Below are 25,631 nucleotides of genomic sequence, written 5' to 3'. Positions count from 1 at the left end.
CCACACAGTCCTGCAGGTGCCCTGCTGCAACCGCAGCTCAGCCTGATGTGGGCTGAGTGGGGTCAGTGATTCGGCATTGCCCGTGGCTCCCAGAGGGAGGCCTGCACACCTCAGTCCCCGGATGTGGGGTGTTCTCCAGGACCACCCTTCTCACCATCTTCCTTGGTCTTCAGCGGAGCCAGAGCCAGAACTGGAACCCAGAGTGTCCTCGAAAAGAAGGGCCTGGCTGACCTCAAAGCCCACAAGCCCTTGCCCATCCCTGAGCCTGAGCGTCTGATCGTCATCACACTCTGGGACTAGAACAAGAGCCTCCATCGCCAGTTTACAAATGTAGAAACAGAGGCTCTGGGAGCGCAGGGGCTTGTCCACAAACATCCAGGTGTCTGAGGCAGAGCTGGGCTCTGGAGGGCGGCTTGGCAGGCAGCCGATCCTGGCTTCTTGTGGACAGAGATGAAGGACCAGGCTGGAGCAGCGCACGCTGGAGGGTAATTCTAGAACACTAGCCAGGGTTCAACATAGATCTAGAGGGCTCAGGGGTGATGGTGGGGGGCTTGGAGGGCGGGGCGCTCACATTCACCTGCTAAAGGACACAACGCTGCCTAACAACCGTCTAGGTCATCTGGTCCAAGGATCTGGGCCTCTGATGTCCAGCTACCAGCAATGCTAAGGGCAGGCTCTGTCTAGGGAGTCCAGGGGGCAGGCAGGCAGGGCGAGGCTGGTGGGAGCCTTGGTCCTCTGAAGGCCCTAACTTTTGCAAATGAAAGAGTTTGTATAAACTAAGCAGAGTAACTGGCAGGCTCTCCTCCTTCCCCCTTCTGAGCCTTGAGGTGGGTCTGACGAAACTTCTGACATCCCCAGGTTCAGAGCATAAAGGCCTGGGACATGCTCTGTGCCAGCCCCAGGTGGCCAAGACACCAGGCCACAAGGTAGGTATGCATTAGAGTGGGAGGGCCCCAGAGGCCATTTCCTGGGACCTGCTGGGGTTGCAAGCCAGGCTCCCCCATGCTGATGCCCCAGGTGAGGGTGGGGGTCTTGAGAGAATGACCCAGGCCTGTGAGGAGGTACAGATCCCTCCCTTGCTTGCTTCCACCATCGGAGGACGGAGGACGATGTGTAAGATGGAGGAAGTGCTTGCCAGGCTCCACTCCACCCCTCCTTTCTCAGGGCCCCTCCCCAAGAATCTCGCCCCACGCCATGACTGTGAATGTCTAACAGAAGGGACGCTGTTTTTGCAGGTTCTGTGGTTTTTATTCCTTTGGACCATATCCAGCCCATCTTACATCACAATGCCATGCTTTACTTGGTATCCAATACATCGGCACTCACTGGCATTTGGAGAACTTGTTCCGTAGCTATATGATGGTTTTTAGTTGTCTGTGATAATGTATTCTCTATGTTTCCAATCGGCAGTATGGGGATCTCTTCCCCCCAACCTTTCGATTTCTGGGTTTGATTTTTTTTATCGCATTTGTTTTTTTGCTTTGGAAAGTTGTTATTCCTTTGGTTGTGTAGCCCCTCCCAGTTGCTGCTTGTTACGCACTGTTTGTGACTTCTTTTGACTGTCAGTGTTGAGCCAGTCTTGCCAAGAAACAGTATCAAGTATTTTCCTATTTCTCTACTTCTTGAAAAAAAATTTAATTAAAAAAAAAAAACTCTTAATGGGAACCTGGCCCTGTCTGTCTTCTCTGTTCTGCAGAAATGTTGAAGGAATTGAACCAGCAGCGCAGAGCGAAAGCGTTTACAGACCTGAAAATTGTTGTTGAAGGCAGAGAGTTTGAAGTCCACCAAAATGTTCTAGCTTCCTGCAGCTTGTATTTCAAGGACCTGATTCAAAGGTTTGCCTTCCTTCCAGCTGTGGTCGGGTCTGTTCCTTTGTAGGACGCTTTTGTGTCGCTTTTCTCCTCCCCTCTCTTGCAGGTTCCTGAAGCGTGACTCCCTGTCACAGAGCCAGTAGCCATCTCTCCTCCTCCTCCCGCAAGTGCCCTCTCACACACAGCCTCAGAGCAGCCACAGCCCCAGCCCGCCCCACACAGCTTTGCTGGTCACCAGGGGCCTCTGCCAGCCGTAGACAACACCCCTACCCCACCCCAAGGATCCTGCGTTCTCAGTGGCTCACAAGCCCTCCCTGAGATTGAGGACTGTAGACTCCACTTTAAGGGACCATTGCACACTGTGCCCACGGGGTCAGCACGAGGTCCCCAGCACCATCGTCACTGCTGTCGATGGTGAACTTAATGCCAGGAAAGCACATCGACCAGAACATCCCCCTTGAGGACACTTTTCCCCAGCCTGAATCGGGGAGAAGAGACTTGTAGCCAAAGCCCCATTCACACTGCATGTCTTGAGACCTGTACACTGAGCCTAACCCAGCGTTGTCTGAGCACAGACCAGGTGTGTCCTAAACACGGTCTCTCTCAGCCTTTGCTCCCCACCCCGTCTGCCCTCCGCCCTGAATGAGTCTTAATGGTGCATGAGCATCTTTTTTTTTTTTTTCCATTATGTTGATTTTTTAATTTGTCTGCTTCATACCCTTGCAAAGAAGTCAGGGGCCACCTTCTAGCTCCTTAGTGAGGGAGAGCAGCCGAGGGGGCCGGCCCAGGGTAACGCTCCTGTTTCTCTCACCATCAGCAGATTAATGCCGCTGCTCATTTTGCCTTGCAGCCTTTCCGGGGCGGACGCTGAGCCGGGACTGTGCTCAGAGTGGGAGGACAGGACCTCTGCTTGCTTCCCAATGCTGTGTTTGGACTTGCCAACTAACCCCAGAGTGACTGTGTTTTGTTTCAGGATGGCACCCTGGCTGGCATCTCCTTTCCAATCCGTCGTGTCCTTTCACTTAGAGCTGAGCTGCCCGGCGTGCGTGCCCCGCCCAGCCACGCTGACCCCAACCGTGCAGGAAGGGGCAGGCTCTTTGTGACTTCAGTCTCATGGACAGCTCGCGCCCCCCGTCCCCGGTGCCTGGGTTCTCTCTGTCCCAGCACAGGGGTAGGGGCATGAGCTCTGGGGTGAAGGGGCACGTCCAGTGGCTTCTTCAGGCCAAGAGAGGTCTTTGTGCTGCCACTCTTGGCAAATTCTGGAACTGGCAGTGACTGGCACCTGGCTGCTAGATTGCAGATGTGGCATCCTAGGGCCTTGGTCCCTCCTCCAGACCAGCTGGAGAGCACAGAGTGGGCAGGATGCAGGGGCAGGTTGATACTGAGCAATGGCCCAGCCCTGGGCTAGAAAGATGTGGGCAAGAGGAGCACAGGAGCCCTTTGACTGTCTTCAGAGACCTTGCATGTAAGACCAGACTCTTGGACACAACAGAGAAGAGGATACCGCTAGGTGGGAACCCAAAGTAGTGAAGCCTTCTTGGACAGGCCAAAAAGAAGGAGGAAGAATACTCTAGGCAAGGGATAGCTTACCTTGAATGCAAGGAATGTTCTAGAATGTTCCAGGGAAAGAATGGCTTGCCTGGAATGAAAAACTGGGGACAGAGACAGTCATAAGCAGTAGAGACGGGGAGATGGCCTTCCCAGAGATGGGTGTGAGCTGAGGCGGGATGGGCAGGCAGGCCCTGATGCCTGGGCTAAGGCCCTGGGCTTGGTCTTGAGGGTGTGGGGGGCCATCAGGAGCAGTGGGGAGAGGATTCCCACCTGATGATGGGAGAACTGTAGGATGTGCCTCAGAGACCCTAACTGGAAAGAAGGAGTGCTGGGGCTAAGAGGCAGTCACTGGAGGAGAGAGGGTACTCCCTTGGGAGCTAGGAGATCTGGGTTCTACACCTGACTCTGCCACTTGTCCTATGACCCCAGGCAAGTCACATCTTCTCTCTCAGGCCTCGGCTTTTCTCATCTGTAAAACAGGAGGTTGGTTCAAATGACATCCAGGTTTCCTTCCAGCTCTGACATCCCAGGGTGACGCTAAGGGAATGGGCAGGCCAGCCCTGGAAAGGCTTCTCAAGGACAAGCACCAGGACATGAGAAGGGTGAGGTCACAGAGAGGAAGGCAGGTCCTCAGACCAGCGTCCAGGGAGAGCTGGGGGAAGATGATGAATTGAGCATTTGGCTTGTCAAGTTTTAGCAGCCTGAAGGACATTCAAGTAGAGATGCCTAGGAGGCAGCCAAATGGATGGAGGATCTGAACCCAGAGAGGTCTGGGGTCTGGGGAGACAGAGCTGGGTCTTCAGCTGCAGGAGGGTCACTCAGGGAGGAGGGGAAGCCGAAGCAGAGTCCAGAGGTGCCCCTGCGATTGAAGATCACAATGCTAACTTGCAGCCATTTTAAACCTTACTTCCCTCATGCTAAGCACAGGCACACATCTGCCAATAACAGCAAACAAATTCCTTCTGTAGAGAGAAAATCAGAATCTCTATAGGAAATCGTTTCCTTTCTGGCCATGTAAAATCCTCGAAACTTTCCCATTCTTAGTGATCAGGGAGCAGCTAATGTTGTTACTTACCATGTCATTTCAGTCTCTTGGAGTCCGTGACCCTGGAGGCCTAACGTACAGCAGCCGGAATGGCCCCGCAGGAGACATGTGGCCCTGTTCCCTGAACCCAAAGCAGGGGTTTCCCTCTCGGGTGGCCACGCTAACGTAAGCAGAGGCAATAAGGACCATCTGTGAGACACAGTGTCCTGGTCCTTAGCTTCCTGAGGGCAGGGGCAGGTACCCACCCTCTCCCATCCCAGGACCCCCAGGCCTGGAGGCTCAGGCTGGGCTCCTTCCCACTTCCAGCCTGGGGTGAGTGACATGTTCGCTGTTCCAGCCCCACTGGGGACACTGTCCTAGCACCCAGGCTCAACCCCAGTGTGGGCCACTTGGTGAGCCCATAGTCTGATGGGGGAGAAGCTGTGAAGTGGTATGGATGGGAAAGCTGGCTGAGTGCAGAAATGGAGGCTCAGAGTCAGGGAGGGGCGTCACTTGGAGGACATGGCACCTGGCATGGGTTTTGAAGGGAGACTGAGAATTGGCCAGGCTGGAGGGGGAAACCCAGCAGGGTGGAGTGGAGGAAAGGACAGTGGGCTCAGCCCCAGGAAGGAAGAAGGACATTTGGAGCAGACCAGACCTACTGGGGTCCTGGGGTTGCAGCCTCCCAAGTCCAGAGTCACTCCTTAACCCTGGTGAGCAGGACCTAGATCTGCACTGGACTGCCTTTTTGGACCCATAGAGGAGAAGTCCCTTCACTTATGCCCTGGGGTCTGAGCCTCTCTCAGGGATGGTTGGGACCACAGGGAGCAGTGGCTGCACTCACTGGCCGGGTGGGCTGCAGGCCCCACCAGAGGGGACAGGGGACTGACTGTTCCTCCTTAGTGAGAGCAGAGGTGCGCCCCGCCGCCAGCACTTCTGAACACACTCCCCAGTCTGGGTGTGGAAGATGCCCAGCCCCAGAGGAGAGCTGCCCCTCATCACACCCAAGGGGACAGAGATGTGGCATTCCACCTTCCAGCCAAAATCCTGTCTTATGAAGCCTGTTGGAGCCAACAACACACAGGAACTATATTCTCTTTCCAGATTGAATGAAAATACATGGACAAATTGATTTGTCCAAGGTGATTTTCACAAGCCCCAGGTATAGGCTCTGGGCTTCTCCCTCCGTCCGCCTCTCCAGGGGAAGAGCGAAGGACCTGCCTGATTGAGCGGCACAGGGTCTGGATGGAGGGGAGCCCAGTCGACTTTAACAGTCAAGCCGTACGCCTTTCCCTTCCTTCCCTGTGAGGCTGCACCTTTGTGGGTGGCCATCTGCCCCCTTTCTGGTAGAAGAGACAGGTGTGGCTAGAAGACCCAATGACAAAAGGAAAGTCACACATCTCCGATGCTGACATAATGATGTGAGCCAGACCCATCACCAAGTCACCATGGGTGCATCAGGACCTGCCTGAGGTTCTAAAGTCCCCAGGACCCAGTGAGACCTGTGCCTGCCAGTGTTTGTGCCTCAGAGCTGATGACAGGTCCCAGCTCCTATGCATGGGGCAGGGTAGGAATCATATCGGGAGGGCGGGGCCATCCTCCTGAGCAGAACAGGGTACCAGCCACGTTCACCACCTGCTCCCTGAGTGTCCCCTACCCACTGCTGCCCCATGGTTCCCTCCCATTATTCCAGATCCAACTTGCAAAGTGAAAATGTGACCACTGAGGTGTGTGAGGAGTAGAATGAGAGACTCCGTCCTGAAGTCTGGAAAGGGCAGGTCTTATCCCAACGGAGTGAATTGCTAACGCTGGGATCTCAGGCATTCTAATATTGGGGACTAGGCATTCCTGGCACATCCACAGACCCAGGCTTACCAAGCAGAAGCTGTGCCCCATGTCCTGGGCTCTCCCCAGGTCACACTCCCTCTTGGGAGAAGGTGACCCCACGAAGTGTTAGTGTTCTGACAGAACCCGTGAGCCCTGTGTGGGCTAGGCAGCACCAGCCTGCCCCTCCCTCCCATGGTCCCCCTCCCAAGTATCAGGTTCATAGCCCCAACCTGACAAGCTGCCACTTCCTGCCCTGCTCCACCTCCCTCCAAGGTCATATCATGACCTTGATTGCCCAGCAAATTGCCCCACATACTCCATGAGGCTGAGTGAAACAGGATGCTCAGACCACCAAGAACCAGCTTACGACAAGGACAGAATGGTCATCTGTGGAGGGCACAGCTCTCCATCAGGGACCAGGGCCACCTTTCAGGGGCGATGCCTCCCAGGGGGTCCCTCTCAGAGAGAAGAGGCCCAAGCAGCACCGAGCTCCAGTCCCAACACAGTCTGATGGGAAGGAACAGTGTAACCACTGGCTTCCCTCAGCCCCACAGCTGTCTGGGCCACACAAATGCCTGTGTGGACAAGAAACGTGCGGGTGCAGGTGAGCTGCACAAGGCCTTGCAGTCAGGCCTTGCCTCCTGCAGACCCTAAACTCAGCTGCCTGGCAAAGCCCCCATCATGTTCCCCAATATCCTCTGTAGCCAAGTGGAATGGTCCTTCAGCTCCTAGCATCTGGCATCTGGCCCCAGGGGCCTCCAGCCATTCCTTGAAGATCCTTTGCCCAATGGCTCCTTCCTCTCCACGGGGGAACCCCACAGGGGGCCTGGAGGAGCAGAGCCACAGCCATGCATAAAAGGGACAGCAGTCTTCTCCAACCCTGGACAGCCCCTGTGATGGTAGACATCATGTGTGCTTCCATGCAACCCCTCTTCAGCCATGGGGAACCACCTCGTCCCCAGGACCCGCTTCCTGGCTCAGACTCTGAGCAAGACAAGCCTCTCCCCTCACTGCAGCCACGTTGGTCCCATTGGACCCACCACTCAGGGCTGTGGGTCCCACGGGCCCTCCATCTGCCCAACACCCCTCCTCACTGGCTGATGCCATGGCTCTCAAGGTTACACGTCCCATGAGTTTCAGTGTGTGCATGCATGTGTATGTGTGTGTGTGCGTGTGGGGGGGTGTGTGTGTGTGCATCCTGAAGTTCCACCTCAGTTCCTCCCTGGGTTTAAGCTCCTCTGTTGAGGACGTGTGGGTAGACAGGAGCGCTGGCCAGAGGCAGAGGCAGCAGGGACTGGGGCTTTGAGGCAGCCCCACGCTGGCCCCATCAGCCCTGCCCTGACTGTGGCCCAGTGTGACCTCCACAGAGCATGAGGGACATGAGGAGGAAAGGCCAGACAATGGTGTGGAGGCATAAAGGTGGAGGCAGCAAAGGCATGGAGTGAGAGGTTGACCAGATGGCCCCTGAGGCCTGGGGTGTTTGGAGTTTCTGTGATTTTAAGTGATCACACAATAAACTATTTTTATACTTAACAAAGCCACCCAAGCGTGGAAATCCACCCCGACAGCAGAGGACTGGGTGTGTTAGGTCACTTTAAATCACATGTACTGTGTGTGTCTGTGGGCTGCGAGGGCTCTGGTTGGACCCCACTCAGCCAGCACCTTCCCTCTCAGCTCCCTGGGCCTGCCCCGGGCTTGGAGGCAGAACACCCCTGCGGGCCTGGCTGGGGCCCCAGCATAGCACCCTGGGAAGGGAGCCCTGCACACTTGCCAGGCAGCAGGATCGAAGCTCTCTTGTCTGCTGCCTGGTCGGATTTGTGTTTTAAAGGCCCTGGGAGGCCAATGCCTAACCTGAGAGAATGCTGTTCCAACCATGGTGTTTCAGGACCTGTCATGTAGAGAAGAGTCTCCCGGGAAGGGCATTTTCCAGCCTCTGTCACGTAAACTCTCCGTGGGACTTTAGACCTCATCCAGATCAATCCTCTTGTTTTACAGAAGAGGAGCCAGAGGGCCAGAGAGGCCAAAGCTGTCTGCCTGTCGGTGGCAGAGCTGGGACACTCAGGGCCCGGGCTCCCTGCCCACACAGGAGTCACCCTCTCTCTGGGGCTAGCCTGCTCCCTTACAGGACACCTCCACACCCCCACTGCCAGCCACAGGTGCACCTAAGGGACAAGTCACAAGAGTCTTGGCCCCAGGGCTCCTCAAGAGTAGAGGGAATACAGAAGCCATTTCCCAGCCACGTGGCTGAGCCCAGCCCGGGGCAGGACCAGGCTCAGTGTGGGGAGCAAGACCGGTCAGGTGGGCCAAGACGGGGTGCCAAGCTGATCGCCTCTGAGAAGCCTGCCTCCTTACTCCTAACACTCTGGGTGTTTTCCTCCTGGTCACTTTTGTACCGGTGTTATTTTTGCTTCATCGTATCTGTTTCCTTCCAGGTCCAGCTTTAGGGCGCGGCTGCCAGGCCTTAGGAGCCTTTGCAATGGTTTTGTATTTCTGTAGACACCAGATATAAACATATTTATATATTTGTGTCCCTCCCCCGCTCCCCCCAGTTCACAAGCCCGATGCACACTCTACACGCAGGCCACTCTGACCTCTGACCCCGTGTTCCATGTGGCAGGAGGGCCCCGCCCCGGGCCAGGTCCCAGGTCATGGCTGCTGGCTGTCTGTGGCGGAAGTCCTTGGTTGTTCCGCTTCCCCTCCTCCCAGCTCTAACCATTCTGTCCGTCTATCTTGTCTCGTCCTCAGTTTCAAAGCAATGTCATGAAGGGCTTCCTTTCCATGCCTAAAAGGAAACAATATGTTTTTGGAAAGAGGTGGGGTTGGTCGGGGTTCCGGGACAGCACGGGGCCTGCAGTCTTTGGGGCGATCAAAGGAAGTCTCCAGATTGGCTGTGATCGCAGCCCATTGGGAGCCTCAGTCCTGTTGGAGAACCTCCACTTGAGGCAGATGGGCCCTGGAGCCCAGGACCTGCTGGCCTTGTTTGGCGGAGACGCCGGGGCCAGCTCGGGGCTGAACCGTATTGTTTCCCTTTGAGGCCAGTCCTGGTCCTCGTCCCCATCCACGGCTCATGCTTTTTGATTTGCATCTTTTTTTGCATGGACATGCCGAGTAGTGATAAGCAGGGTTTTCTGTTCTTTTGGGCGTCTCTGGTCAGACTCTTCTCTTTCAGATCCCATGTAAGGTGGTTAGGTTCAGGTGTGTCATTGCTGTGTCCCTTGAGTCCTAAAAGGAAGGGCGTGACTGAGGCGTGCAGGGAGATCTAGCCCTGTGAGGAGGCGGCGATGTGGCCGTGGGGTGGCAGGTAAGGACACTCTGGTCTCTGTGCCTAGGTCCGTGCAAGACGGCAACCAGTGCGGCCGGGAGAAGCTGGAGCTCGTCCTGTCGAACCTGCAGGCCGACGTCCTCGAGCTGCTCCTGGAGTTCGTCTACACCGGCTCCCTGGTCATCGACTCAGCCAACGCCAAGACCCTGCTGGAGGCGGCCAGCAAGTTCCAGTTCCACACCTTCTGCAAAGTCTGTGTGTCTTTCCTCGGTGAGTCCTGAGAGCGTCTGTGTCACCTGGAGGGAACAGTGCAGATGTGCGAAAAATTTGCACACAGCAAGGAGAGGAGGGCTGTGTGTGCACGCCCAGACCTCCTCGGATGGAGCTGGCTTTCCCGAAGCAGTTTAAGATGACAATCTGGGTAACTACGCAAAAGGCTTTGCTCGCCGGCATGGAAGAAGGGTCCTCTACAGCACTCTCTGAGGGCAGGGAGGCCACACTGTGACCCAGGCAGCTTTGTGAGGACAAGTGGGGCCACAAGGGCTGTATGTCTCGCCCAGTCATAGGGAGTCTGGGCCCCGGCCTCACAGCCCTGTTCTCTAAACACTGAACAAAGGAGCCACTGACTTTTTTTCCCCTTTAATTTATGTAATACCTGGGCCACACCAGATGTCCCCACAGGTCTAGACTTGTGAACGGTCCCTCGGATACCCAGACCGTGCCCAGGATGGAGTCTGAGTGTCGGGGGCCTCCAGCAGGCCCCCAACTCCGAGAACATGCTTACTTTACTGTTAGGAGCTGCCCAGCTTCAGGGAGAGCAGAGAGAGGGAGGGGCAAAGACGAGAGTCACAAAGAACCCGTGGCCTGGGTGTGGAGTGCAGAGAGAGAGAACCAGGGGCTGCATCTGGGGTTGGGAGCAGGTCAGGCAGGGACAGCCAGGGGTCTGAGATGTGACCTGGGGGAACCGAGCAATCTAGAAGGGTCAGGAACCACAGCTCCAGAGTTGGGCTCACAGAAGTATGGGCCTCCTGGGACCCAGACACATCTACGCTGGAATAACCATTAGTCAGATCTCAGGAGAGCTGGCCAGACTGACCCCAAGTCTAGAGGTCATGTTGGGTGAGGCTGAGGCCCATGGGAGATGATGGGGGAGGGGGGTGTGAGGGGTACTACTGCTCAAATGACTCTAAATTAGGAGATTGTGACCCCAGACATGCCTGTCACAATTAAGGAAGACACTGTAAGCGTTAATGTGACCCTTGACCTCAGCTCCAGTGTGACCCCTGCCCCCAAGCCTCCTTTACTCACAGGCAATGAAGAAGCTTCGAGCCTGGCACTGACACTCTATACATCACAGCCTTGGTCCTCCTGCTGGAACCCATAGGAGAGGAGGGGACCCTGGGAGAGTCAGCATGAGACAGGGCAGAGGAAAACCTGGGAAATGGATCTACAGCTCCACGGACACAGGAAATGGGCTTGTGGGCACTCTGCATGCTGGAGGCAGGTCACAAGGACCTGGGCTCACGGGGGATCCAGAGTGACAGGTGATGGGAATGGGTGGCAACTCCTTCCAGGGCCCTTCGGTGAGTGGTCCTGTGCTTTCGCTTCCAGAGAAGCAGCTGACCGCCAGCAACTGCCTGGGGGTGCTGGCCATGGCCGAGGCCATGCAGTGCAGCGAGCTCTACCACATGGCCAAGGCCTTTGCGCTGCAGATCTTCCCCGAGGTGGCAGCCCAGGAGGAGATCCTCAGCATCGCTAAGGATGACTTCATTGCCTACATCTCCAATGACAGCCTCAACACCAAGGCCGAGGAGCTAGTATACGAGACTGTCATCAAGTGGATCAAGAAGGACCCCGCATCCCGTGCGCAGGTAGGGCCTTCCCACCTCCCGCCCCCGACTACTCCCGGCGTCGGGGGCACAGTGCAGGGATGGCGTATGGAGCAAGGATGAGGGAAGGTAGAGAAGGCAGGACTGCCTGTCTGACCAGCAGTGGGATGGTATGGGAGCCAGTAGGCCCCGGCACACGGAGGCTGGAACTGCCCCTGGGCAACAGAGAGGTGAAGGGAAGGATGAGAGATGAGAAATCAGCCACCAGAGGATTCTCGAGGGCTGGCATCCCACCTGAAGGAGACCCGAGCTGACCTAGAGGCCACAGGGCCTGGTAGACAGCACCAGAGCCTTGCAAGGAGAAGTGTGTGCCTAAGCCAGGGTGCCCTGGGGCTCAAGTGAACTCAGACCCACCAGGAGGAGCCCCATCCATGCTCTGGTTAGGGAGAGGGTGGAATGCACCTGGATCAGACGGAAACCACACTAGAGATGGGAAACTACGGCACGCATGACAGGAGGGAGGGCGAGTCCCTCGGAGGGGACAGCTGGAGAAATCAGAGCCACAATCTAGGGCAGAAAGAAAGGACGGCAGGGTCCCCAGTTGGGACACCTGAGTCACAGGATACCAAGCATGCCCCAGCAGGATCTCCAGGCCAGAAAGCACTGACCAATGGCCTCACTCAGGACCGAACTGCCTTGGTTCTCACGTGTGAGGAGACCCTGGAGTTAGTGCAGCCGCACAGGTAGCTCTCAGGAGAGCTCAGAGTCCACCCAGAGAGCAGCAAATGGGAGGACAGAGTCAGGGAGGCCAGAGGCCAAAATGGGCTGAGGCAGCTGAGTGACGGATGACAAGGGCTACTTTGTTGCATGTGGAGCAAGAGGACGGACAAGAGAGGGAGGGATGGGCCAGCTGCTGAGATCAGTAGCATTGATGGTGGATCCAGTGGTGGATGCAGGATGCAGAGATGGCTCTCCACCCTGCCCCAGCCACTGAGCCCAGCCACCGAGCCACCTCTGATTGATCAGGTGGGGAAATGCAAGATGCATTTTTGAGGAAGGAAGACAATCCACTCCAACTCCCAAATCTAGGTCTCCAGCCCAGACCTCTTTCTTTGATTGTCTACTGGACACCTCCGGCCAGATGTCCCCCAAGCCCCTCTAATTCATAAACCCCAAATCTGTACATCTTCTTGTGCTCCTTATTTCAGTCCTGCCCATCACCCAAGACAGAAACCTAGATTCCTCCCACACCTTCCACCTCCATTTGGCCACACACTGCTGTCACTTCTGCCTCCTTACTCCCTCCTAAGAGAGTCAGCGTCTCCCTCTCCCCACTCAGGCTCCCTAACTTCACCAGGATTGCTGCAGTCATCTCCTGGGTGGTCCCCTGCCTTCTGTCTTCCTCTCTCCAAGTTCATTCCCACCCAGCAGCCTGAGTGGTCTTCCTAAAGAGCACGTTTGATTGTGTAATTTCTCTGTTTAAAACCCCTCATGAGTTCCCCCACACACTCTGCAGGAAAAACTGCACAGTCCTTGGCAAGCAAGGCATGAGGTCAGTCAGGCGCTGGCCCCCACTGACCTCTCCCATCTCATTTCTCCCTGTCTGCTACACCGCCCCCTAATGAGAATAAACTCCGTAGAATTCCCCAAATGCCCCATCCTCTTTCACGCTTCGATGCCTCTGCATGTGATTTGAACGTCCCCCCTCCTCTCCACCTGTGGCCTGGAGAAGTCTCTGATCCTTCCACACCCAGCTCAGATGTCGTCTACTCTGGGAGCCTCCTATTCTGCAGCCCCCACAACTTCTAACCAGACTCCTCCGTTGGGCCCCTCTAGTGCCTTTTATGTAATGGATCCTCCACTCCTCCCACCATTAAACTAGTGCACCTGGAAGTCAGACACTGGGTCTTACTGGCCTTTGCACCCTCAATAATGAGCTTAATGCATAGCGCAGAGAGGTCACCAATTATTTGTTGGATGAAACTAAAGTAGAGGGATGAGCAAAGAGTTTGCCAGACAGCAGGAGGGATTCAAATCAGTCCATGAAAAGCCTTCAGTGCAGACGAGGGGGTCCAGGTGCCACTTTGAGGCAACGGGACACTACTAAAGGGGTTTCTTGGCATTGGGGAGACACAGGTTGCAACAGTTGTGACTTTCAAACTTAATGATCACCATCAGCTTTCCTGGGCCCTCCCACCTGTTCCTGAGTTCCTGCCCCAGGCACAAGTCTTTGAGGATCAGGATCCTCGTTTCATTCCCCCTGCAGCCTGGTGTGAAGCAGAGGCCCCTGAGCTGAATGGAGGCAGGAACGAGGTGCTGGAGAGACACATGGATGGTCCACCCCAAGATCAGCTGCAGCGTGCCGGACATCCCCCTTCCTTCCTCTCTTCGTCTCTAGATGATGGGGGTTCCCACTATCTCTGTCTAGGCTGGGGGGAGCAGAATGTCTGCACTCCCAAGTCAGACACAGACAAGAATTATCCATTTTGCACAGTACCACACCTCTCTTTTCTTCTCATCGCAACTCATAAGAGGTGGCTCCATCTGTATAACTAAGAAGATCTCATGTCTCCTTGATCCTGCAGTATGCAGCCGAGCTCCTGGCGGTGGTCCGCCTCCCCTTCATCCACCCCAGCTACCTGCTCAACGTGGTGGACAATGAGGAGCTGATCAAGTCATCAGAAGCATGTCGAGACCTGGTCAACGAGGCCAAACGCTACCACATGCTGCCTCACGCCCGCCAGGAGATGCAGACGCCCCGAACCCGGCCCCGTCTCTCAGCAGGTATTGAGGGACATGCCCGGAATCCCCCAAAGGCAGGTGCCGTGGGGTGAGCCCATCCTTGGGTGGTCTCTCAGAGAGGCACCAGGCACAGAGGCTGGCAGGGTCGGTGTGTATCCCAGGGGTGCCCATCCATGTCCCTGCAGGTGTGGCTGAGGTCATCGTTTTGGTTGGGGGCCGTCAGATGGTGGGGATGACCCAGCGCTCGCTGGTGGCCGTCACCTGCTGGAACCCGCAGAACAACAAGTGGTACCCCCTGGCCTCACTGCCTTTCTATGACCGCGAGTTCTTCAGTGTAGTGAGTGCCGGGGACAACATCTACCTCTCAGGTGAGGTCCCTCAGGGCTGGGTTGGGGATCGGGCATGGACTTCCCAAGGGGGCTGCTCCCCACCCCAGGGCTAAGGAAGGCCAAGGCCCAGAAGTGCCTACTCTGCAGGTGAAGCCTTCTCCCCCTGACCCTGGGGCTGGGCCTGCCCGGCCATGGGCCCTTCCTCACTCCCTGCCTGCTCTCTGGACCTCCCATACTGCCTACAGGTGGGATGGAATCAGGGGTGACGCTGGCCGATGTCTGGTGCTACATGTCCCTGCTCGATAACTGGAACCTCGTCTCCAGAATGACGGTCCCCCGCTGTCGGCACAATAGCCTTGTCTACGATGGGAAGATTTATACCCTCGGGGGACTTGGCGTGGCAGGCAACGTGGACCACGTGGAGAGGTAATGAGGCCACAGTCATGACAGGGGCATCCTCTGTCATTTACCAAAAGCTAAAAACACATCGCTCCTCCTCCCCAACACCCACCCAATAGAGACCAACTAGAGACTGGACATTCATAAGGCGATAGTCCCAGGCTCTTCAAACTGCAAAAGGGGAGGACTGGGGATGGCGAGGTAGAAACAGAAAGGATAACAGCTGCCTAGTCACTGCGATGGGGCACTCTTGTCCCATTCAGGGCTCAGACAGGCTGGAGGCACAAGACCCAATTATGGAAAGGCACAGGATGGGCTTGGCTGGGCTGACCCGGCAGTTAGGGAACTTAATGGAACTGGAAGCACCAGCCCAGAGACTTACTGGGATGCAGGGCAAAGTTGGAACCAATGGCCCAAATGTGTGCTGTGGCAGTGGCTATGCCTCCATGTCCCTGCCAAGCTGGGGGTTACATACCAGGAAGCTCTCTTCTTCCCTCCATCTCACGTGTCCCAGGAAATCTGCTTGTAACACAGGGAAAAGTCACTGCACACAGGTCTGGCCAACTCTCTAGAATTCTCCAGAAGAGAATATGAGCCAGTGGGCCCGAGAACCATGAGTGTAAGCCTGCCCTCTGCTGGAAGTCTCAGGCTGGCTTCCTCACTGAGGCCCTTCAAAACTGGCTGCTCATAGTGTAGGGATCAGGCGTGGGCAAGTTGGGCGTAGGCTGGAGCTGGGCCCTTCTCTGGGTGGAAATACTCGTCTTCCCTTTGAGCGGAGGAGATGGTTCTTGCACAGAGCAGACATGGGAGAAGCTGCAGAAAGAGCTCAGGAAGCTTCATGAGTCAGCAGCAAAATGCGGGAGGCTTCAGTGCTTCTGGAGAAACTGGTGCCCCAGAGAGTGACACATTAGGCTGAGTTGGCCCCAAGTTCCAACCCAGGAGGTCACGGCTGAGGTCCCTGGAGCCCTTGTCCCACATTCGTCCCGCACCCTGGCCCAGCAGCCTGCCTGCGTCCTCAGCTGCCGCAGAAAGCACATCCTTCCTTGTGACAGCTTCTTGCCTGCGGAGCCCCACACACCCCTCAATTTGTATTTTTCCCTCGATGGCTAATTGGACACTTGACAAATGTTATGGTGGAGATGGTTCCAGAGTGAGACAGGCTCTGGATGTTCACTGTGGGCTTTTAACTCCCCCACGTGGAGCCCAGAGATGGCTCAGTAACAACGTTTAATTGCTATATTGATTTGAAGATAAGGGGAATCCCATGTGATTGTGAGGATCTTAATGCTGCTGCTGAACCGGGGTCAGCCCTGATGCTGCCAGCCTTCATGGGGACCCACTGCATGGCCATCGCGCCCCGAGCCTTCCCAGAACACCAGCTTCCAGCCGTTTGTCATCCACATGAAACACATGAGAAAGGAAACATTTTTATGTAGGAGTAAACTGAGCTAGATCTGTCATCTTGTCTTGCTTTTTGTCAGCTATTTTTAATCTCCTGAGATGCTGATTACTCATTTTGCAAACTTACACTTGTTGATAAGTACAGGGATTTATTCAAGGATCAAATGCACCAAAATGGGGGACAAGCTCTGCCCCCCTTGGGCCCGAGAGCCATTCTCCAAGGCCCGAGCAGCCTGCACTGGCCTTCCCTCGGGGGCTGGGCCTTCGTTCCACCGTGAAACATCACCTCAGACACAGTGGAGGCAAGACCACCCTGGGAACCCCAATAGATGGAGGACAACAGTGTGCCCTGAACCCTTCCTCAGCCCTCTGGGATCTGTCAGCTGTCCTTGTGGGGACAGAATACAGACTTGAAGACCCCAGGGTGGTGTCCTTGTAAGTGGGGTGGAAGGTACGAGAGGAAAGGATGCCCACTGCTTCCCAAGGACCATAGCCGGAGCCCCTTTGGCCAAGTCAGTTTCTGGGCCACATGGTGGCAATGATGAGAATTCAGGGTGACAGGAAGGTCAGGGTAATGGGGACAGACGCGATGGTGCTTTGTTCCCCAGGAAGCACTAATGGTACAAATTGCTCTTATATCGATAATGAATGAGATATATGGTACATTATAATTATATTACATTACTGTATTACAGGAATAGAGCAAGATTATATAATTATAGATTCAAACAACAGTGCAATAGACAAACCTGTATTATATCATTATATAAATAACTGGGTCTAATACTTTATAGCAATATATTGCAGTAGCTGTGGTTACTGGATAAATGATAGCGGAGGGGCTCACTCTGCAGGGTCATTTGCATGTCATTAGCATATCCTTCTCAAGCAGGAAGCTGACAGATTGAGCTGACTGAGGGCTTGTGGCTTGGCAATCAGCCACCTGGAATAACAAGCTCTCGGGAAATTCACATTTGGTGGAATGTGCCATTATATCCAAAGCCTGAAGATGAACAGCCACATAATCTTCCACTGTCTCCCAGCTCCTTCTGCAGGAGCTCTTTGGATCTCTGCCATATTAGCTTAAAAAACAGATATCTGAACTTCTGACACTGTCCAAAAAGACACTAACTCCATTGCCTATTAGCCACATATCATTCGTCTGGGGCTTAATTGAATCAGCCCCTGCTGCTCTTTAGGATACTTCAGCCTCTTCTCAAATCCTGAGTCTTCACAAGCACAGAGCTGGATGTCTCACAGCCATCCCCTCATCCCCGTCTCGGAGCCAGGGTCACACCAGCTAAGAGGGGCCATCGTCCTGGGTCACTGAGCTGTCCCATGTTATGGCTCGTGCCCCAAGCAGACTCACAGGAAAAAGTGGACCCCGTGTGCTTCCCAGGAAAGGTGTGGTGGTGCAGCAGGCCCACAGCAGAGGCTACGCCTTGGGGCCAGAACAAACGACAGAGCGGCGAACAATGTGGTTGAGCGGTAGATGGGCCACTGGATGCAAGGTCCAGAGTGAGTGCTTGTGAGGGCAGCCCTCATGGGACAACTGACAGAGATGCTGAGAGCTGAGATCCAAGCTACCCCAGGAGGAAGGACCACAAAGATCCCAGCTCCTCGGCCAGTCTACTTAATCCCAGTTCTACTCTTCCCGTCAGCTGCTTCCTGTTCCCACTTTCTTCCCTGTCTCGTCAGGAACTCAGGTTCCATCACTTTCTCCATCCTCTTACTTTGCCACTTTATCCTGCACCACACATCCAGGAGATTGGTTCAATCCTGTTCAGTCCAACTCTTTATATTCTCCACACCTACCCCTGGGGGCTGAATGCTGGTGGAGAAAATCCCACCATCTTGTAGACTGGCCCCACTATAAATTGACTCCTCCAACCTCCTCTTGGTCCTTAATGCTGCAGGGCGTCTTTCTGTGTTTCCCTTCTCAGTAATTTCTCCCACTTCAAGAGCACTTGCTTCTCGTCTTCACCTCACTCTTAAAAGGCTCTTGCTCCATAAACACTAATACTTTCGCCAACTCTGACCCTTGCTTCGCAGAGAAGATGGAGCCATCAATCAAGAACCCTCTCATCTTCCTGCCATCATTCCTGCATATGTACTTACACTCATGCCATCCTTGCTTTCCTCTTTCATGGCCAAATGGACACTGCTTCCCCTCCACTCTGGATCTAGTTTGCATCCACCCATCAGGAGCCTCCCATCATCAGCTCTCCCCTCCCTTTCATATATATTTAATCTTTCCTTATCCAGTTGAGCTCCTTCCTATCAGCATGTAACACAATTAAACCTTTCCCCCTAAAATTAAAACAAAACCCGTGAAGTATTGGAGCTGGTTCATGCTGGCTCATGAGAGCCAACTGTTAAGTTTCCAGGAGCTCCGCAAGCCAGTTGTTAGTTACAGGTATTATTAAAAATTAAATCATATAAACTTAGACTTAAGTTATATTAAAGATAAAGATAATTGATACTCAGAACTTATCACTACCTAGTTTTTTACTTTATTTTACTGCTCTCTTTGCTCTGGAGGTGATACGTGTCTACTGATCTGGATGTGGTGGAGATTCTGTATAATGGTGTGCCACTGTGCATCTCTTCCCTACTCCACACCCAGTGATATCCCATTGGTAGCTTGAAATCAGCCATGGTGAGAGGATTTACATCACAGAAATCAGCAAATGCTACATACCAGGCCTTTTTCCCCTGGAGAGCTGGTTTTTAAACATCTATCAGCATACCACTGAAAAAAATCCTCTCTCAGCTCCATAGTCCTTTCTAGGTCCCACCTTCTCTGCTTCTCTTCCCAGCTAAGTTTTATTCAAGAGAAGTCTCCACCAGCCATCTCCACTGCCTAACTTCCCCTTCACTCCTTGACATACAAATAGTTCTGTACCTCCCATTCCATGTAGAGTGCCCTTGACAAGACCACCAGTGACCTGTCTGAGACTGCTTGACCTCTCATCACATCCTCCGTGTATGGAGCTTTGCCTTCTGTAGCACTGACACTCCTCTCAGGACTCCTCTCAGCTCCCCTCGTAAAGGCCAGCATTTCCCCGGAATGTGTCCTCAGCCTCATTCTCACCTACACACTCTCCCTTGTGAACCCCTTCATCTTCAGTTCCCATCTAGGTGCCAGTGATCCCTAAGCTGAAGATTGAATCCAGACCCATATATCCAGCTGCCTACTGCACACCCCCAGTTGTTACCCACAGATACTTTAAACCCCCATGAATGAAACTGAAATTGTCATCCTCCGCCAACCTCCATTCCCTGTCCTGTGAGTTGTGCCCCTCAGTCCAGTTTCCCAAGCCAGAGACCTTGAGCCATCGTAGGCAACTGTATCTCCCTTAACTGCGACTTCAATTAATGACTGAACTCTATCAGTTCACCTCTCCTTCTCTTCCCACTTCCTCACACTCTTGTCCTTGGTCCAAACCACTGTTTCCCCAGTTTCCAGCCCAGAGCCTGGGTATATAGGAGATGCTCAGTGCAGGACTGCTGAATGAAAGGGTAGGGTTGAGGTGGATAGAGAGGGCCAAAAGGGCCCAGAAGCTGGGGAGGTCTATCTGAGCAAAGACATGGAGACAAGAATCTGCATAGAGGTTGTGACCAGAAAAGAGGCCCACTAAGGTTCAGGAGGAAGGCTGAGAGGGCTATATCGGGCCAGATCCTAGGTGGCCATGAGTGACTCATCCCAAGTTCCCCAGCTGTGTAGTCTCTGGCTGCCAGGGGCAGGAACAGATGGTGATGCTCCCCGAAGGCCTGCTGCCTTGGGTGAGGCCCCCGGCCTGCATGAGGCCCGTCTTTGACCCTGGGCTCTCTTTCTCTTCTCACAACAGGTATGACACCATCACCAACCAATGGGAGGCAGTGGCCCCTCTGCCCAAGGCAGTGCACTCTGCAGCAGCCACAGTGTGTGGTGGCAAGATCTATGTGTTTGGTGGCGTGAATGAGGCTGGCCGAGCTGCAGGTGTCCTCCAGTCTTACGTTCCACAGACCAACACATGGAGCTTCATCGAGTCCCCAATGATTGGTGAGAACCAGCTGTCTCCTCAGCCCAGGGCCAGTGCAGCATCCCCACCTCATTGTTTTATTCCATCTCCATATCCTAAGCCCAGAGGGCCGGCGAAACCCAATGGTTCTACAGACCCAAGTCCAGATGTGTGTGTGTGGTCGGTGGGGGGGGGGGGGTGACCCCCCAGCTCAGGTGCAGCTGCGGATCCCACTACCCGGACACAAGGCAAGCTGATCTTTGCACCAGGTACCTCGGGGACCCAGGCCTTGTCCTCAGGCTAACCATTGACATTGGAGGTCTTTTCACCTCCCTTCCTCTGGTGGGCCTGCTGGGAATTTCAAGAAGGGAGGGAAGGCCAAAAAGACAGAGATGCCCTGAACTGCCTGCCCTGCTCTCCCCACAGACAACAAGTACGCTCCTGCCGTCACCCTCAATGGCTTTGTGTTCATCCTGGGTGGCGCTTATGCCAGAGCCACTACCATCTACGACCCGGAGAAAGGGAACATTAAGGCAGGCCCGAATATGAATCACTCTCGCCAGTTCTGCAGGTGAGAGGGCTGCAGTAACTCGGGAGGGAAAGACAACAAGTGGGGTCTGAGCACAGTGATTGGCTCCCATTCGATGACCAAAGCAATTCCCAGGCCCAGAGCAGCATGCCCACCCCACACGGTGCAGGTATGGGTACTAGTGCCAGGGCAGAGTGGGAAGCGCCCAAGGGTATCCCCTGGCCCAGAAGCCCAGCCCTGTGGCTCCAGATGACCCATCTCAAAGCCAGAAATGAAGGGCTTTCTATAGGCACCACCTGCAGGACCTTCGAGGCCACACCTTCTCTCAGGGAGAGGTGAGGGTGGTGCTGTGAGGTCAGCTGTCCCCCAGGACCACCTGCTCCATACAGACAGGAGACAGCACCAGGCAGAGCTGTGCAATACCCTACATGAGGCAAGTGGCTTCTCGGGGAAAGCTCTGACAGCCCTTGGGAGCTGGACCCAGCCAGGGGCACAAGCACAGCTGCCCTGGAGTCTCGAAGCTGACTGGGCAAAGACACAGGAACCAGCCTGCAAGGAAGAGAGAGGTGGAGGTCAGTGTGTGGCTTGGTTCCCAGTCTGCCTGGCCCTTTGGGCCAGAAAAATTAACACGCTGGGCAGGGAGGCACAGACCCCACTCTTGTAGCCCCATCCTTTCCTGGACTAAGAGGAACAAGGAACACAAAGGAGCCCCCAGACCCCATTTTCAGCATTTCCAGAGCAGATCCTTCCTGGAGACATCTTGTGCCAGTGCAGAGGTAATCACCAAATCCTCAGTATGTGAATAGCATGAAGCACTTATTGAGTGCCCACTGTTAGTGTGGCATCGTTAGAAACACTGTAACCTACTACTAACATGTCACATGACCTTGGGCAAGGCACTTCCTCTCTCTGGGGAAGTTTTATCTGTGAAACAGGCAGTTGGATTAGAAACTAAGTTCCTTGTTGGCAAGAAGATTCCACACTTTTCGAGCTTTGCTTTCATGTCACGTACTCTAAATGGGGGCAGGGGGCAGGGCAACTCTGACTACACTGTCCACTGATAAAGACGACAACTGGAGTTTGAACATCACTGTGGGGAGGACTCCCACACCTCATCTGAGACTAAAAGTGGGTATGGGAAGACTTACGCGTGAGGGGAGAGTTAAGCTGGGTCTTGTAAGAGAAGCAGGGAAAAGATACGCCACAAAGGGAGAAATATGAGGGGCCCAGATGGTTATAAGAGAGAAGGCTGGACCTTCAGTGTCTCATAAGAAGTCTACACTGACATCTTCTGCTTGAGGTTCAGAATTTCAGAAATGGTGGAGCCTTTGAAAGGGTATCTGTTCAATTTCAAGGGATAGCCAAGAAGAAATAGCCATTATCTGAAATGAGGGAGAAATCAAGACTAGAAACGTGGATCTAGCACCTGTGTGATGGGGTAGCTGAAATGTGTTAAGGGAGTAAGTGCAGACAGGAGCAGGATGCGGAGCTCTCAGGACAGGAAGAGCTCACTGAGACCACAGGACCAAGCAATGAGTGTCCCATAGGGAAGGTGTCCCGGGCCGCTGTGCTAACCCTGAAAAGAGCATGCCAGGCCCTTGTAGTCATGGGCGGGCAGTAGCATCAGGTCACATGTGTGAAGGAGTCACAGCAGGAAGCTCTGTCTCAAAGCATCCTGGCAAGGGTGAAATTCCCAGTCAAGTGGCCAGTGCTCAGTTATGACTTAGCTCCTCTTATCTTGTCTGCTATCATTCTAGTAAGTCGTGTTCCCAACTTGATTTCAGTGGTAGGAAGGCTCTGTATGGGCAACACCAAAAAGATGCTCACTAGAGATGCTGAACTGAGCTGAGCCCCTATACACAGAGGCTGCTCATCTCCCAGCCATCTTTAGTAGGTCCGGCAGGTCCTGGGATGCCCAGTACATGTAAGTGCCACCCACAGCTTGGAAAGTAGTATATATAGCATGGTGTCCTGACTGGCCTTGGAGGAAAGGCATTTTTCTCATATCAGCTTGGACCAGAGGGAAAAGAAGAGCAGTGAGATCCCATAGGACTTTTGCAAAAGGGGAGAGCCAGCCTGCAACAAGACAGGATCTTGAGACTCTATCCCCAGTCCAAGGAGGAAGTTAAAGGGCTAATTCTCTTCCCACTTTTCCTGACAGTGCCGTGGTGCTCGATGGCAAGATATATGCAACTGGAGGCATCGTTAGCAGTGAGGGGCCTGCCCTGGGCAACATGGAAGCCTATGAGCCTGCAACCAACACATGGACTCTCCTACCCCACATGCCCTGCCCTGTGTTCAGACACGGCTGTGTTGTGATAAAGAAATATATTCAAAGCGGCTGACATCAGCAGAAGGCCCACGACGAGACTGTGGACAAGTCTGGCGAGGCAAATGCTACTCACAATGATCAATTTTCAGCAACACCAATAAGAGGGTGACAGACACAATCAAGGAACCCACTGCGCTAAACATTTCGAATACTCTCTACATTGAATGTAGAAATCATCCTCGCCTTTGGGGGAAAACGGGGGCATAGCGCTCCGAGCAGCAGGAACCACGACCACTCGAGCGAGCTGGGTCTTGGGCTCCTGCTCTTGCTCTGAACGGAGGCGCTCACTCTGCCCGGTGCAATAGAGTTTCACATATTTTTCAACTGGGAAAGAGAAGCTGTTTTTTCCTTCCTGCAGAGCAAGCTTGATCCCTAAACAACCACAGATCAGTTATCCTATGACAATATTAGGCATCAGGCTCTCTTGGAATAAAATCAAAGTGTCCTTATCACTTTGATTCCTACTTTTGTTTTTAACCAATCTACACTTTCAGTGGCCAAGAGAAAACAAGGGACAATACTGTGTGGCGCAAGGCCTAGGAGGCTGCTGGTCCCCGCGGGGCCGAAGAGAAGTCCAGCCACCCGCGCTCGCGCAGAGCCAGATGTGGCTGGAGGGGTGCTGCGGGGGCCGCGTAGCACAGCTGGGAGAGCTGTCTGTCCTTCGCAGGTTTTCCTACCAGATTTTTGCTGGAGAAGGACAAGGTGATTGTGCTAGCTTTCTCTTATCCAATATGAATTATTTAGATTTCCAAGGCATTTTCTTGATAAACGAAAGGCTATTTTTAAGTAAGGAAAGGAGGCGGCCACGAGAGGGATAATGCAGGAATCCCCAAAGCTCTTTGTAGGCAGTGCCAGAGTGGGGCATTTGCTCTGATTTTTCTATGTGCAGAATAGAGGATCTCTCCTGGCGGGGTAGATGTCCCCGTTTTATTTTTAGAAAAAGTAACTCCCAGACAGCCCCATAAAAGCTGTGCCTCATGGAGTCATTGTCAAAGAAAGGCTGTTCTAGCAGGAAACCAGTTCTGGCTCGTGACACCTGTCCAGCTCCCTCCATGAGGTAACGCTGAGGACCCAGGCCGGGTGGGGAGGGAAGGAGGGAGGGAGGGAGAATGAATGTCTACAAAGCACAGGAGACTATTTTTGATATTTATAGCTATATATTCAGGCACCTGCCACAAGAGCTCTCAGGATGGGGACGGCCTTCTTAGACGAGCCATGACAGCCAAGGCCTGAGGGGCATGAGCAGAATCACTCTTCTTGTAGCATATTAACCTGCGAAAGGGAAGCCAGGAGGGAGGTCACATCGTGGCTCAAAAGAGAAAGGCCTTCCTGCTAGTCCTCAGACCCTCAAACCTCACGCGGTGATCAGTTTCCATTCCAGGGCAAGAAAAATGCCGCCGCCACTGCGCTGTTTAGTTGAAGTTAGTACCAAATACACATTTTTATATCTGGGAAGTCAACTTGCCGTCATTTCACGAAAAAAAACCCCATTTATCAGGAGAAAAGGACAGGACCCACTTTCCATCTTTCAGGATTTGATGACACAAAATTCCAATTCTCGTGTCGGGCATCAACTTCTGGCACTACAAGTGCGGCTCCCACTTGGACAGGATACCGAGCTTCGTTATGCAGTTTTTAATATTATTTATTCTTTTAAAAAGTAATAAGCACAAAACTACATACATTGTATGTCATTTAAAGTATTTATGTCAAACAGGGTGCAAGTGTGAACCCAAGGACTGGAGCACAAATTTCTAACTGCCTGGGGCAGGGCTAATGTTAGCGTTGGTGTGCGTCTGCCTCCAAAGGAGGTGTTAGTGGTCAGCAAGACTCAACACAGATGACAGTGAAATTCCGTTCCTCTCCTCATCTATCACACTGGAGCAAAACTGGCTATTTCTGTGAATGATATAAAACAGGGTTCTCTGTAATGGTATTGTACATAGTATATGTTTATTGTTAAGTTCTTGTTATATTATAATAAATATATTTATAGATCTAGACTCAGAAGCCAATGGAATGTCTTTGTGTGCCACCAAAGCCGTCCTTGCCACAGCAATGAGAAACCCCAGTGTAGGCCTGCTCGTCCTCCCACACATCCGCTGACTGGGCTCTATTGTAGACTTGAATGCAGATCTCGATGATTAGAAAGGATAGGACTGGGCCAGCCCTGATGGCCTAGTGGTTACGTTCAGCACACTCTGCTTCAGGGGCCTGGGCTCAGTTCCCAGGTGCAGACCTACACCCCTCATCTGTCAGTGGCCATGCTGTGGTGGCAGCTCACATACAAAACAAATTCGCAGTGGATGTTAGCTCAGGGAAAATCTTCCTTAGCAAAAAAAAAAAAAAAAGCACAGGACTCCTAAAACGGAGGTATAAAGCTGAAAAGGAAACCAAGAATAAAGGGCAATTAAAGGTCAAAGTTGAAAGAGACTTACAAACACTCTGGAATTAACCCTGAAGATCTTCCTTCGGTTGTAAGCGCTCTTCTTCTTACACTTGTGCAACTGACAGCTTCAGTTAGCTTCCCACTGGTCTAACGCCTGTGCCTAAGACCGCTTTTTAGGGACTGTGCCAAAGCCACATAGTAA

General features: G+C 53.6%; 1 protein-coding gene across 3 annotated transcripts in view; it reads left to right on the top strand.

Moving 5' to 3' along the window:
- KLHL29 (kelch like family member 29) overlaps positions 1–25,043 on the top strand; it is a 179,782-nt gene extending 154,739 nt beyond the window's left edge. For all 3 annotated transcript variants that reach the window (XM_023619440.2, XM_070235855.1, XM_070235856.1), the window contains 9 exons: positions 1,697–1,835; positions 9,543–9,745; positions 11,087–11,346; positions 13,890–14,088; positions 14,232–14,414; positions 14,621–14,801; positions 20,027–20,220; positions 20,606–20,750; positions 22,870–25,043. In XM_023619440.2, coding sequence (XP_023475208.1) covers positions 1,697–1,835; positions 9,543–9,745; positions 11,087–11,346; positions 13,890–14,088; positions 14,232–14,414; positions 14,621–14,801; positions 20,027–20,220; positions 20,606–20,750; positions 22,870–23,053 — 1,688 coding nt within the window. In that variant the 3' untranslated portion in view covers positions 23,054–25,043. The remainder of the gene's footprint in view (positions 1–1,696; positions 1,836–9,542; positions 9,746–11,086; positions 11,347–13,889; positions 14,089–14,231; positions 14,415–14,620; positions 14,802–20,026; positions 20,221–20,605; positions 20,751–22,869) is intronic.
- The last annotated feature ends 588 nt before the right edge of the window (positions 25,044–25,631 follow it).

Source organism: Equus caballus, chromosome 15, assembly GCF_041296265.1.
Source record: "Equus caballus isolate H_3958 breed thoroughbred chromosome 15, TB-T2T, whole genome shotgun sequence".
Classification (NCBI taxonomy): domain Eukaryota; kingdom Metazoa; phylum Chordata; class Mammalia; order Perissodactyla; family Equidae; genus Equus; species Equus caballus.
This window is presented reverse-complemented; position numbering and strand designations above follow the sequence as displayed.